This window comes from Fopius arisanus, unplaced genomic scaffold (genome assembly GCF_000806365.1).
Source record: "Fopius arisanus strain USDA-PBARC FA_bdor unplaced genomic scaffold, ASM80636v1 scaffold00031, whole genome shotgun sequence".
NCBI classification, from domain to species: domain Eukaryota; kingdom Metazoa; phylum Arthropoda; class Insecta; order Hymenoptera; family Braconidae; genus Fopius; species Fopius arisanus.
Genome location: NW_011887770.1, coordinates 1,135,794 through 1,149,354, shown reverse-complemented (window position 1 = coordinate 1,149,354; position 13,561 = coordinate 1,135,794). Strand labels below are relative to the sequence as shown.

The window sequence follows — 13,561 nt, the reverse complement described above, 5'->3', positions numbered from 1 at the left end:
TTATTTATCTTCATATAAAACAATAATTGCTGGTTTTCTTTATTCTTTTATAATTACACATTTTGTTCAAATAATCTGTCAAAATTATGTAATTCTTTTATTTTCCGCGATTTGTACACTTGTTCCATAAAAAATAATACACAACGGAAGGGTAGAAATTTCGAAAAGAACTAGTACGTTTCCTCCTTCACTTGAGAAACTTTGAATTTAGAAAATTCCTTAGAATTAAATTCGCAATACTTCTTATTTATTTTGTTCATTTCTCTGGTATTTATATAATAATATATATCTATAAATTTTTTTTTTCGTACATACACAAGTAGTTCAATCAATATTCAATATCAATTATTTATTTATAAATTTACACGATGATCATCATCAAACTTCAAACTCATATTTCACGAAAAGTCAATGATTTCCTTACGAAATTGTTAATTATTTCTTTATTATGTAAAAAAAAATTCAAGTTCTGTTAATGATAAATAGAAAAATTCATTCAGGATCACTCGGCAAGGTTTCACCATTAGTAATAACAATGGCATCATCATCGGCATCATTAAACTCCATCGAATTGTCACATTTTTTTTTCTTCTTAATTTGAACTCTATCATCATCACTCTCGTCACGATTATCCCTCTTAGTTCTGTCTCTACACCGTATTTTAATCTCATCACCATTGGCATTACCACATTTAGTCCTAAACGCTTTCTTTTTGGTTTTATCATCATCATCATCATACTCACGATCTGTCAAATCTTCATTATCAACTTTGATAATTAATGCTGCCGAATCACTCGAACTATCATCATTGTTATCAATATTTGTTGGTAATTTATCAATTGTCGACGTATCATCGACCAACGGTGGAGTTCTTGCACCAATTTTACACCCATCACCACTCTCATTATCCAATTTTATATCATTCATTTCACTTTTAACTTCGTCGTTATCCTCCTCCTTTTTGAGGGGTGGAGTGTGGGGGGAAAGACCATTCGATAGATTCTGATCACTCGTTGATTTAAGGGAGGCATTTTCCTGTTGCAACAGAGTCACAGACTCACGAGCTTTTCGTAATTCTTGTTGCAGAAAATATATTGTACTCTGCATTCCCTCCACGTCCTCATCGAGATCCTGAAGGAATTCATCGAGCTCTGCAAGAAAATAATTCCGATTTCACAATTGAAATTTCTGCAGAATTAGTCAACATAAATTAACAATTTATCTTGATTCCTCTCGACAACTCACCAGATTGAGATTTTTTCACTTCCTCACTGAAACTCTTCTGCAGTGCCAGCTCTCCCTCCAATTTCGCTATTCTTCCACTAGCTATCATCCTGCCAAGCTCCTCATTCTCTTGATAGAGAAGCCTGCATTTAGCCATCAGTCTCTTTCCGGTATTGCTGAAAATAAAAGTCATTCAACCGTGGTGATTGATTCGATGCGGATCGTGGAATTATTTTATCCCCGAAAGAAACGATGTGGCTACCTGTCAGGGGTGAATTTCCAAGCGCTCAATTCATTCTGTGTGTCTTCTAGCTTGGCTTTCGTCGTTATTAACTCCTGTCGCAATCTTTGAATTAATATATTGACAGCTGGATCCAATAACGTCGATCGTAGAGATGAGGCGGACGGCGATTGAGCGGCTTTCATTGTCGCTATTTGATTCTGAAATTCATTCGAATCGTCGGAAAATGAATTCAAGATTGGAGAGGTGATTTATGAGCAGTTTTCTTCGAGAATTAATTAATTAATTAATTTACCACATATTCCTGTAACTCCTGCTCCTTGGAAGCCAGTCTTCTGACGAGTATTTTCTCCCTGTGTGACGCCTCTCCATACTGCTGTCGATATTTCTCCTCGGACTCTCTCAAACTCGCCAACTCCCCTGAATAATCAAATTTAGAAAAACGAAAAATCGTTAACAATGAAAATGCCCTCACACCCAGAATAACATTAACAAAATTATCATTCAGAGAGTCCACCTGCGTCGAATGTTCCTCAAAAAACCTCCACAGATCTCCGAAAAATCATCCATTTCCCAAATCAGAAAAATCAACGATTTTAATCGATCATTTGAAATAATTAGACTCAGGCTCTAGTTCCGTTTTTTTTTTAATTCGAGCTGTTCAGCACACTCGGCTATTTTTATAACGAAAATAAGCAAATGTGCGAAACAGTCAATTCCCTCGTAAATTCACCAGCGATGGAGAACTGCAGATAATCCCCCAATGAAAATCACATTTTCCCCCACAGAAAAAAAATGATCCTCCCATCAAATAACCATTTGAATCACCTCACAATCACTTCACGCGAATTCCACTCAAAATTTTCCATTTTCCACTCAAAACCCCCACAGAATTGACCAGAAAACCATCACAATTTCACTGATCACTTGAGCAAATCACGATAACTTCACAATTAAATCCCTCGCAAATCTTAATCCTAGAATCATTAATCTAAACAACATCATGAATAATTCAATAATGAATAAACAAATCTCATCTGTCTCTCCATAAATTTAAAACATCTTAAAGTCTCTAACCAACTCGTTCCTAACGCAACTCTCGAAATGTTTCTTTCTCTTTCAACTTAAAAAAAAAATTGATTTCTTTAATGTTAATTATTGTTTCTGAGAACGAGGTAATCAGCCCCTCGTTCTAGTCTTTAGTCAGTACCTTCCTGGGCTGCCGATTGTGCCTCAAGACACTCGATATACAAGTCCTGTTCACGCCACTTGGCTGCCAATTCCTCTTTAGCTGTTGTCTCCAACTGCTGATCAGTTAATTTTATTCTCCTGCTGTGCCTGGGTGATCTAGGACTAGGTGGTTTTTGCACTTGTGGACTTCTAGGTGATGAGGGACCCACTTGCTTCACCTCCACACCCTCCTCTGCCATTATTACTCAATCACTTTACTTCTCCCCTATTTACCAAAGTTCTTTATTATTTTTTCACTCTGACTTTACAATAACTGGGTAATATCAGCTTTTCTCTCTCCTGTCCTGAGTGCAATATCCTCAGAACTTGAGCAATTCTGACCTGAAAACATGAAAATCCATAAATCTCCACCAACTAAAAAAATCATCAAAGTGATACCAAAATTATTTCCTTAAAAAATCATAAAAAATCGTGACTTCCTCGATGATTGAAGAAAATTCTAGAGAAATGGAATTCGACCCATTAAATATAAAATGCCATGATTTCAAGATGGCGGTGCACAATACACGCAGAGTGTAGATTTGGCATCATATGGCGATTATTTATTTATTATTACTCTCTTGAACAATCATTGATTATCGAAGAAGTCACTGAATCGATGGTAATTATCGTATGCAATTAGTGGAACTTTGCTGAATACTTTTAACAGTTCGCTTTGATTTTTTTTTTATTGGAGTTCCGGCTATGTTGGACTGCAATGGAGTATCTGGTTATTCACCTGTTATTTTTGTGCTCAGGAACGTACATTGATCGAATCAATCCACCTCGATGCACAGAACATTTCAGGGATCATTTAAGGGGGAATTTAATTGTTTATTACTTGGAAAATAGTGTGTTTATACACGCCGGAGGGATTTATCACGACACACGACACATCGTTAGCCACTGGACTGAAGCAATCGGTTCTTACCCCCTGGATCTCAACTCCATTGGCCCATTTCATTATTAAATCCACCAATGGACAAAGTTTTACCTGCGTTTGCGCTCCACAAGGCGGGAATTTCAATTATCCATTAACCCAAATAACATTAACTCTTTCCCATTCTAATCGCAAAAACGGAAACAACTCCTTCAATAAAATTCAATTTATCTTTATTATCAACAATTACATAATATTTCATATTTCACGTGATATAAAAAATTAACTCTTTTTCGCATGCGATGTACAAATTTTCAATCAATCGTGGGAACAATATCGATTCCTGGATGAACACCTAATTAAATCGTGAACAATAATTTAAATCAATTCATTCAAACCTAAATACAAAAAAAAAACGAGACAAAAATGAACGAAAAGTTTAATAATAATTACTTCAACCGAGGAATAAATTTCAAGAGCAACTTATTTGCCTTTTCTCGCGATACTGGATGCTCCTGCTGCATTTTTCCTCGCCATAGGATTCGGGGACAGACTCCTGGTGGATGCATCAGGAGTATTACCCTTTTGCCCTGAACTGCCAGCAGAAAGTGCGCTGAGGGATCGATTGACTCCTGGAGGCTTAGGCGTCAATATCTTGAGTTGTGAAATTCCTTTAGGAAGAGGAACCTGAGCCTTAGGATCCGGTGAAATCCTTCGCTTCGCTGATAGAAGAACTCGCGAGTCATTACTCGATAGAGAAGTGGTGCTGGTTGACGGGGTGGCTTTATTCGCAACTCTCTTTAACATACTGGGATTTCGCTGAGAATTAACAACTATCAATTTATTTCCCATCTGCGAGGAATTACTGACGCTCTTCCTGCGAGGTGGAAGTTTTGTCGGTGTTGTCTTGGGGATTGATAATTGTTTGGAGGGCAGAGGAGCTCCGATACTACGACGTGCGAGTGGTTTTTGAATGGTGGATTTTGCGGAGAGAAGTCCTGGACTCGAACAGACAGAGCTTGGCCTCGAGTTCACACGACCTGGACTCACTCCAGATCTTCCCGATGGCTTTAGAAATACTTTATTCTTCCCTGGCCCTGGGGAAATAATCCCATACGAGTTCTGAGCCTTCTCCGCGTAGTATTTTATTCTCTTCAGACACTCGGCCAGACTGACATTCTCGTCTTCACTCTGGAGGGAGACCTGTCCCAGTGAACTGCAGAGATCACCCAAAACAACAGGTGAACTCGATATCTTCGGAGGTGAGGGACGAGGTTCTGCATCTCCTTTTGTGTCTAGGTCCCAGGTTTTCTGACGGGGGAACGCACTCGTTGGAGTTGTCTCTGGGGTTGCACCTCTCTTCGTCATCAGGGGAATCTTTCTGATATTCTGGGCACTCATCGAAATTCTTCTATCGATAAAAGAGATCTGAAAGGCAATTGTATATTTCAATGAATTAATTAATTCATTGTGTTCCACATTGAATTAATTAATTCATTAATTTAGAGAAGACGATAGTACCTGAGGTGAAGTCCTCATCCCACACTTTCCCTCCCTCACGCGATAAATTTCTGGCTGTGTAAACGAACGTGTGAATGACTCGGATTTATCAATCGGCGATCGTAAATCATCATTTTTAGCAATACTTAAATTCAGGGTAGAGTCTCTGTTCTGATTGATGTCCCTTCTGGTGTTTATCGTATTGAGAAGATGATGAAGAATGTCTCTCATCATTGCCCTATCGTCTCGAGATACCGGAGGAAGAAGATTGCTCCCAGTATCTTCGAATTTATTGATGCTGTCCTGTTAAATTTATAGAAGAGACCGTGAAATTTTTCATTAGAAAAAAAAAATCTAGCGCTGCATTGGAATTCCTCCCGATCTATTTAGAAAATTTTTACCAAACTGCCAGTGGGAGCTGTTCCACTGACGCTCCAGAGGGACGCATCTTTGGCATCCTCTTGCTTCAAGCATTTGCAATCAACGTCATCCAATTCAAGGACAGCCCTCATCCCCGATGTTCCACACTCCAGAATAATGCTCATTAAATTACTCTTCTGATCTCCCGATTTATTATTTATTTCGTACTCTCGCAATTGGCAGCCCAACGCCTGCAAGAGGCACACGATGCCAGGTACATCGGGTTTCTCCATATCCTTAAATTAAATCCAAATATTCCCTCCAATTATCTCATTGTTGTTAGAAAAATTCAGTGATTATTCCCATTTTTTTTTTCACCTGCTCGACATTTCCGTAACACCACTTGGTTGCCCACTGGAAAAATCTGTGTTTCACTTTGCCCGAGGCTATTGAATGCTCAATGGGACCAGTCACGTCCATTTTGATGCGACAACTGAAACCTTGTCAATTATTTTCTCACCTTGCCAGCGCTTACATTTTGAGTGTTTACATTTTGAATTGAGGATTTCGTTTCATTTCCCCGCTATTCTATAGTCGGTGATCGTGACGAACGGAAGAATCTCTCCATTATCGAGGGTGAGAAATAAGTACTCGGAAAAATGTCGATAAGTGAAAAATTCGGGAGAATTCAAATTCGAATTTCCAATTTATTAAATTTCAAGTGCATTTTTTTTTCTTGTACACATACTTGAGTGGATAACACGGAATCTGGATCGTAACAGGTGATCCACAGAAAATTATTCAATTATTCAATTATTCAATTATTCAATTATAATTATAATTATGACAGCTTCAGGATGTTGTCAGGAATTCTGGCCAAATCAGGATCGTATGACCCAGGTCGATTGAAATCAGGATATTCCATTCCTGTTGTATAAAATAATTTATATTCACGTATATTTAAACAGAGGAATCGAATATTAACGATTGAAACGGACGAGAGAATAATTAAATAATTCAGCGATTCCCTAGATCAATGATTAATTGGTTAAAATGATTTACCTGTGGCTTCTCCTGGTTGTCCTGACTCTGACATCTGAAGCATCGAAGGTATTCGAATAGCACTTGCGGATGCAATATGGCAGACATTTCTGACGAATGCCCGCAATAAAAAAAAAACTCTCAACAATCAGTCCCTCAAAAAAATCCTGAATCAATATATCAATATAAATTCACTTACCCCACAACTGCAAGGACCACCACGAATTTCACTCCCAACATTTTCCGCTGAAATTATCGAACGACTCGGGAATAAACTAGATGTGTGAATTTTTCTGCAGCTCTCGCTATTTTATTCAGAAGTCCCTCGATTTTTTCCTGAACGTGTCCTCATAAAATCTATCATACAATATTACGCCCTTGCCACTGGACAGGTTTATGCAATTGAGTCACCCGAGTATTATTTACGGATAAATATAATAATGTAACTTATAGCACTCATCCGATATTTTTCCAGAGAGCAAAAAAAAACGCATAGTCAGTCATTAAGAAATTGAACAGAAGTCTTCAATACAAAATTTCGTTTTTTATTAATTAATTCATTTTTCATTTATCATTTTTCATTTATATTTCGGTTACATCTAACGGAATTTGTTCATTGATAAGTAGATTCTTGTCTTCGTCGTTGAGTGCAGCGAAAAATGTTGTTACTTGTAATACCGCAGGTCCCAGGATATTCTTCAAGTAATTCCTAAATTCCTCGCACTTTTGTTTGGACGTGAAATCGTTTGAACTCCCCCATATTACATGTCCGGCTGCTCCATTTGTCGCCATGACATGGAATACACCTTCTACATCAATCTGAACAGTAATAAAATCAAACTGGATAATCGAAATGATCAATTCAGGTGAAATATTATCGGAGCCGTTCCACTCACCTCCGAGAGAAAATTATTACTATTATCGCGATACTTATACCAAAAGTACGGTAAAATGACTGAAGACAGGGAATATTTCTCGATGATCCTTCGAGACTCCTGAAGTCTTCCGACAATCAATCCTTTTTTTTCGTTGACTGTTAGCGTTGATCTGATGTATACCGAGGGGAAGAGAATATCCTCAAGCTTCCACAACCAGGAAATCCTCGAGAAATTGAAAGAATAATTAAAAAATTATTTCCCGCACTCTAAAGTTGAACTTTCGTGATAAAAATGAAAGAATTATTTCAGAGATTTGATAGAGAATTCGGTAATATTTTTTTCAAAAAGACTATCTTACCGGTCATTATCTTTTTTGACATTCTCGTCGCACTTCCAATTTCTCTGCCGAGGTGTCAAATTGAAGCAATACGGATAGGCGTAATACCCCCAGGAGGCCCTAGGTCTCAATAATTTCGCCGTTTTTATCGTTTCCTCCATGAAAATTCTTCCAGCTTCCTCGAACCTCCTGATGGCCATCTCGTTGATGCTTTTGACACTCCACCAGGGGTGTCTTTTCCGCTCGATCGACACAGAAAGGTCTCGATAGGGTGCCAGAGACGCCCAGTTTTGCCGGTAAATCGGCCGCCAGCTCTCGAAGTCAATCACAGCCACCCCCTCGAAATTATCGGATAATTGCTCATTCACGTGGATTTTGAATAGATCCAAGTGCTTCTGGAGGTCACCCTCCTGGGGCACTCCACCATTTCTCAGGTACATCGATCCTGACAAACGTACAATCAAATCAAATCAATCGCCGTTATCAGGGCGAAAAATCGATCTCCGGATCGTGACTCCATTTATTGATATTGAAAATTAATGCGATCTTACCGTTAGAACTCTTGAGAATAGCCGGAAACGACCCCGGATCGTATATAATGGCCATTTTCTCCCCTCGGAACTTATCATTCTTGTTTTGAATGATTCCGTAATCATTCTGGACCTCTTCAAAATTCATTCCATACTTGTGACACATGAATGTAGGAACATTCCAATAAACTTTGTAGTCACCTGGGGCTGCGAAATTTTTCTCAGTGCTTCCATTGCCAAAAAAAATATTGCTAATGCTGAAATAATTATTCGCGCGTTAATCTCCTAGTTGATAACGACAAGGTGAGAAATTTACCTGGGCAAGGTCGATTCTATCGGGGTGAGGGTCAACAGGAACAACACAATTTTGTACATATCAGCTGCTACATAAAAATTATAAATTCATAGTAATTCATAATCAGTGGGTAGTTGCATTTTTTAGACATCATTAATAATGAATTAGCCATTCTCTTTCGGTTCGTTCTCCCTTTCTCGGTTTTCAAATTCTTTTATGACGGTGCTATCAATAGAAGTGCCATAAAAATTCTTTAATATTGTTCGTCACTCGGCCGTAAAGAACTTTTATGACGATTAATTACAGCTCGAGATGAAGTCGAGGAATCTAAACACACTCGCTGGAAAACATTCTGCCGGCCTAGCGACGTAATATATTTTTGTAAATTAATTTGGCTTTTCAAATGATGTATTCAGATGTTTTCAATCAAGATAACGATTGTGTATTTTGAAATGGTATGACACTTGTGGGATTCTACAAGCAATTGAGGTACTCTCACAATCTTGCAACTTGATTAGGAAAGCATTAGAATAAATTTTCCATGCCCTAATTCGATTGTTATTCGAGGCAATTCATTCGGTGAACATGAAAAACCGGTTTTTTTTTCAAATCGTAGAAAAAATTCAGTAACTCACTGAATTTCAGTTGACATTAATAAAATGAATAAATCCGCGGCTTTTTATAATTAATTATCTAATTGTGACAATATTTTGTAATTATTTTAAAATGAAAAATCGAATTTTATTGGCGTCAATATTTTTGAAAATGTAGATTAATCTGCTTTTTGGCAGCGAAAATAATTATTAATGATTTTGCAACGCTAATCACCTCGAGTGAACAGGACGTGTTGAAATACTTCGACTTCACCGCAGTCCCATTGTCAACAATGTAACAACTGAAATTCACGTGAAGGTACACGAGTATATATATTGCCTCGGTATTTCGTTATTTATTGTCTTCCCACTCTAGGTCTGTCCTCGTGCCCATCGCTCTCACCGAGTGGAGGGTATCCGAGGCAACTCCAACTGCTTTTGTTATCACACAACTCTTTCCTCCGGGCTGGACAATTCTGTTTCCGCGGGACAATTTATTTTTCATTCACGTTCATCTCGGGATTTTAATTGCGAAAGGGCAATGTTACTCGGGCATTACGCCTAGGATGGTGTGAGAGATGGGCGCATTGACGTCCATTCGTGTGTGAATCATGAGAATTGTCCACTCGGGTCAAATCGTATGGATCGAATCGAATCGATATAGGTGTCGTTGAGGTAATAGCCATGTGGGTGAAGGAGTCGGACTGGTAACTGGTTTTTTCACTTGACCCTCGATATCAAATCACTTGATACGACTCGAGATATTAAAGGCGATTGATCAAGTCGTGTAGGTGAATTGACCTGAGTCAAGTTATCGTGCAATATCATATTGTATGGATTTTACCCACAATATTGACCTATGGTTTAAACAAGTAATTTGATTTGACTCGTGAACATTCACTGCCACTGGCAAATTCGGTGATAGTAAACGGTTAAATCTATAACGTGACTCATCCCGGGCTACTATAAACTTGGATATCCTTAAGTCAAATTCAGTGCCTCGTACGAACAAAGACCCCGAAGGCCTCACCTACCTGCAACCTTAGAGATAAGCTTTTCAGCCTTCGTCCCAAAGGTATCGTAGACACGGCCTTAAAAGCATAAATACTCGGTGCAATTAGCAGTGCAGGTGCACCCCCTCTCCCTCTCGAGAGAGATTAACGTTCTCGAGGGTCAAGTCCATTTTGGCAAAGATTGTCTCGCCTCCCACTCTAGGTTAGGTGAATCCCGAGGGTATTTGGTGATATCGTACATGTGACGAAGGGGAAAATGATAACGACTGACGTGACTACCTCAGGGGATCATTGGAGTTTTGGGTTTCTCAGTCCCCCCCTTCCTGACTTTATCGCATCAGTCAGGGACCTTGTCAGCTACATAAAATGTTGTGTGATATTTTATCAATCGCTTAATGACCACCCGTGACATGTGTCCGTGGAATTCGTAACACTCGCTGATGAAAATCAAAATTTTTTCCGTCATTTGACAAAACATTCGACCATAAATGAATGCAAGGATAATTTTGTTTCACACGTCATCTGATTTGTATTCTCCATTTATTAACGTCCTAATGAATCATCCAGTTTCAATTATTTCGTTATTTGGCAGAATTTTGAATAGAATGGCAGACAAAATGGCGAATCCCGGGAAAATATATAAATCAAAATGAAAATGAATAATAACCTCTATTAATCGGTTAAAATGAGTTTCGTCTTTGCTACGAAGCAAATAATCTCCCCTCGTTTCTATTTCAGTATATTTTTCAATAGTCCATTGAAATCCTCACGTTTGCCACTTTCTCAAGCCACTGAAATCCCCAGGCTCGACTGGACTCACGTTTTTGCAGTAAAAAAAAGCAGGACTCGTTGGTTTTTTTTTTATTTTTCACTTGTCGAGTTACTGGAGGACGAGACCGATTTTGTTGGGTGTCATGCTGGGGCAGCGCCAGTTGTAGAGGTAGTATTGTAGGTTTCCATCGCCAATACCGAATTTTAAGGCCTCCAGGAATGCCTTGTTGTCCATTAAATCGAGTGCATTGAACACATCGAAACCCAACTGCAATTATCAATGGATTAAGATTCCTTTGAGTTATATGAGCTTTCCTAAGGAATTCGACTAGGATTAGTCTGTTTGAATTAATTAATCACTCACATTTCTCGCTGAAATGAGGGCATCAGTCATGAGCTCAATCCAGGGTGTTTTCGTCGAGACATTGTAGAAACTGTAAGCTGCTTTCAGTGTCTTGTGCGTCTGGTGGTGCATCACCGAGCTCGGTAGAGTGTAATAACTCACCAAATCCGTGATTTTTCCGTCATTCTCCACTACAAAACTGTTTATTATCCCATTATGGGGCGTAAACCAGTGGCGAAACTCCTCTTCATTAAAAATCGGCGCCAAATCAAACTTTTCTAGATACTTGATTAAAGAAAAAAAAAATTCCAGTAAATTTCAATAAACGGAGACAGGAATATAAATTAATTAGTTTACCTCGTTGAGTAATTTAAATGCTTGAGGTGCGTCTCCAGCCTCGAGCTTCCTAAATCCAGGCACTTTTGGATGTTCAGGGAGTTTATAAAACTTGAGTGTCCTCTGCATCGTCATATTCCTCGACAAATGTGAAAATTTGATCTCAATGAGTTTCTTTGGATTGAGGGAACGATGCCAGTAGCGACATGTAGCTATGGGCTTTGGTAGAATGACACCAGCAGTGTAGACAGCCTGGAATATTCCCAAGAGATTGACTCGCCTAGTTATCTCGCGAATTAACACCGGGGCAACTCGTTTCGAGCGCAATTTCTTGTGAACGCAGAGAAAATTTATTTCCACCATCTTTTGCGAGCTGAAAATCAGAAGATCCTTCTTTACGTTAATCTAATAAGTCCTCGAATATTGAGAAATTGTCTCGGAAAATGGAGGATTCAGTGGAAATTTCCTCCGAGATTGATAACGAGTGGGAATGAGAGGAGTCGAATTGACGATTTAAATTCCTGATGAGGTCTTTTAGAAAGATTTATCGACACATCTTTTTATTGCAAATTCACGTTTCAAATTGATAAAAATTTTATTGTATACTTACTGATCGTAGACGCGTAAAGTCGCAGGAATTGCGGATATAAATCCAACTAAACGGCCACTTTTTATCACACGAACCCCACAGTGCCATTCTTCGCACCAGCCTGGAGGCTGCAGGGCCCTGAAAATCGTTGTTTTCATTTTTTTCAATTTCCATTTTAATTCAAATTAAATGATAATTCATTCCATTTACCATTTGAGAAAATCCTGGGGATAATCAAATCTGAACATGGCATCGTCGTCTTCTACGTAATTTTCACTCAATAACGTGTAGACCTCGGCGAGGACTAGAGGATCGTCCAGATGAAGGTTATCCCACTGGAAGCCGTCGGGCAAAGAGTAGGGCTCTGGCCTGATGGACGTTTTGTTCTGTTCAATCGGCTCATTCACAACTATTTTCTCATCTGCAGTATTTAATTACAAGATTAATAATCACCCCAAATTCAATTTTCGCACTGTTTCCGAATTTGAAGGTCAGGTTTTCAAGGGAAGTAATTTAATAAATGTACTTTACCCATTTTGGGAACCGGCTGAGTGCTCCAAAATTGATAAGCCTTTTGCATTGCCTCCTCCTGTGTCTTGGCTGGCTTCAGTTGCATTTTAAACACTTCCATTGCCAATTCAATCTCCTTTATTGTGATGTTGCATGCACCAGGCACTTCGCCATCCACTGGGACTAATTCATTGTTCTCTTTTGAGGAAGTCGACGGCTGATTCCTCTTTTTTCCCTCTCTTTTTTTTGCACTGCGAAACAATTTCGTGAAAAAGTTGAATCTCCCAAAAATCTTTCCAAAGCCAAGAGCCTAGCTAAATTGCGTTAGTAAATCATCATAAAATTGTTGAACGACAATAACAGAATGGCGGGCAACTAATGCGGAATTAATCCATAAAAACCTCCAGAGAGGAGAAATAGTGAAAGAAGTAACACAAAAAATTGAAAATTGAAATTACCCGCCGGAGTCCAAAGGGGAACGTCATGTAATTGCATGAGTGCCCAATTAAATTGATTATCCAGAAAACGAGATTAATTTTCAGGAAGCAGACGATAAATTCCAGTCGACTAATGATTACATTTTTGCGTAATATAGAGAGACTCCGAAAAATAAAATTGCTCGTGGTTAAAATTAATGGGCAATGCCGGGTGGAGACAATCTCACCGCCGAAAAGTGCCAATTGTTATCAATTCTCGATCGAGAGAATTTCAATTATGATGAGAAATATGGTAATATATTTTTCTATGAAATTCTCACCTTTTACTTTTTCCTTCCTTCTCATGATTCTCCAAAGTTTTTTCGTCACGATCCAACACTCGACTTTTGTCCGCCATTTTAATATAGACAGGCAATGGCCCAAAGAGGATTGACTAAAGTAGAGGCTCGGTTC

At 38.7% G+C, this 13,561-nt stretch overlaps 4 protein-coding genes and 1 long non-coding RNA gene across 6 annotated transcripts in view; 1 reads left to right on the top strand and 4 right to left on the bottom strand.

Annotated features, from left to right (window-relative positions):
* LOC105265725 (uncharacterized) overlaps positions 1-13,561 on the top strand; it is a 77,946-nt gene that overhangs the window by 42,547 nt on the left and 21,838 nt on the right. The gene's annotated exons all lie outside the window — the stretch shown is intronic.
* On the bottom strand, positions 14-3,615 carry fl(2)d (female lethal d). The gene is made up of 6 exons (XM_011303376.1): positions 3,435-3,615; positions 2,676-3,037; positions 1,761-1,885; positions 1,487-1,665; positions 1,246-1,400; positions 14-1,151 (listed from the first exon to the last, which is right to left on the bottom strand). The coding sequence occupies exons 2-6, from the start codon at positions 2,893-2,895 to the stop codon at positions 493-495; spliced, it is 1,338 nt and encodes a 445-aa protein (XP_011301678.1). The 5' UTR covers positions 2,896-3,037; positions 3,435-3,615; the 3' UTR covers positions 14-492.
* LOC105265721 (uncharacterized) lies at positions 3,848-5,943 on the bottom strand. Its single transcript, XM_011303377.1, has 4 exons — positions 5,814-5,943; positions 5,477-5,731; positions 5,097-5,378; positions 3,848-5,003 (listed from the first exon to the last, which is right to left on the bottom strand). Exons 1-4 carry the CDS (start codon positions 5,913-5,915, stop codon positions 4,059-4,061), a joined length of 1,584 nt encoding a protein of 527 aa, XP_011301679.1. The 5' UTR covers positions 5,916-5,943; the 3' UTR covers positions 3,848-4,058.
* On the bottom strand, positions 7,023-9,895 carry LOC105265723 (hyaluronidase-like). Of its 2 annotated transcripts, none has more exons than XM_011303378.1 (6): positions 9,345-9,895; positions 8,538-8,604; positions 8,243-8,478; positions 7,713-8,136; positions 7,373-7,577; positions 7,023-7,295 (listed from the first exon to the last, which is right to left on the bottom strand). In XM_011303378.1, the coding sequence occupies exons 2-6, from the start codon at positions 8,594-8,596 to the stop codon at positions 7,059-7,061; spliced, it is 1,161 nt and encodes a 386-aa protein (XP_011301680.1). In that variant the 5' UTR covers positions 8,597-8,604; positions 9,345-9,895; the 3' UTR covers positions 7,023-7,058. The 2 variants fall into 2 exon arrangements, with proteins under 2 accessions (XP_011301680.1, XP_011301681.1); XM_011303379.1 differs by having other exon boundaries at positions 8,538-8,601.
* Positions 10,646-13,516, bottom strand: Nmt (N-myristoyl transferase). Its single transcript, XM_011303380.1, has 7 exons — positions 13,429-13,516; positions 12,693-12,922; positions 12,372-12,582; positions 12,183-12,299; positions 11,594-11,945; positions 11,258-11,521; positions 10,646-11,161 (listed from the first exon to the last, which is right to left on the bottom strand). The coding sequence occupies exons 1-7, from the start codon at positions 13,503-13,505 to the stop codon at positions 11,003-11,005; spliced, it is 1,410 nt and encodes a 469-aa protein (XP_011301682.1). The 5' UTR covers positions 13,506-13,516; the 3' UTR covers positions 10,646-11,002.

What these genes read in the sequence shown, in the direction of transcription:
- LOC105265721 (XM_011303377.1), bottom strand. Translation starts at nt 5,915, where the DNA reads ATGGACGTGACTGGTCCCATTGAGCATTCAATAGCCTCGGGCAAAGTG. An exon ending in GTTACGGAAATGTCGAGCAG is followed by an intron (nt 5,732 to 5,813) that starts GTGAAAAAAAAA and finishes ATTTAATTTAAG; the next exon opens with GATATGGAGAAACCCGATGT. An exon ending in CAGCTCCCACTGGCAGTTTG is followed by an intron (nt 5,379 to 5,476) that starts GTAAAAATTTTC and finishes TAAATTTAACAG; the next exon opens with GACAGCATCAATAAATTCGA.
- Nmt (XM_011303380.1), bottom strand. Translation starts at nt 13,505, where the DNA reads ATGGCGGACAAAAGTCGAGTGTTGGATCGTGACGAAAAAACTTTGGAG. An exon ending in AAGGAAGGAAAAAGTAAAAG is followed by an intron (nt 12,923 to 13,428) that starts GTGAGAATTTCA and finishes ATTGTTTCGCAG; the next exon opens with TGCAAAAAAAAGAGAGGGAA. An exon ending in CCCCAGGATTTTCTCAAATG is followed by an intron (nt 12,300 to 12,371) that starts GTAAATGGAATG and finishes AACGATTTTCAG; the next exon opens with GGCCCTGCAGCCTCCAGGCT.
- LOC105265723 (XM_011303378.1), bottom strand. Translation starts at nt 8,596, where the DNA reads ATGTACAAAATTGTGTTGTTCCTGTTGACCCTCACCCCGATAGAATCG. An exon ending in TATTCTCAAGAGTTCTAACG is followed by an intron (nt 8,137 to 8,242) that starts GTAAGATCGCAT and finishes TACGTTTGTCAG; the next exon opens with GATCGATGTACCTGAGAAAT. An exon ending in GTCAAAAAAGATAATGACCG is followed by an intron (nt 7,578 to 7,712) that starts GTAAGATAGTCT and finishes CAATTTCTCGAG; the next exon opens with GATTTCCTGGTTGTGGAAGC.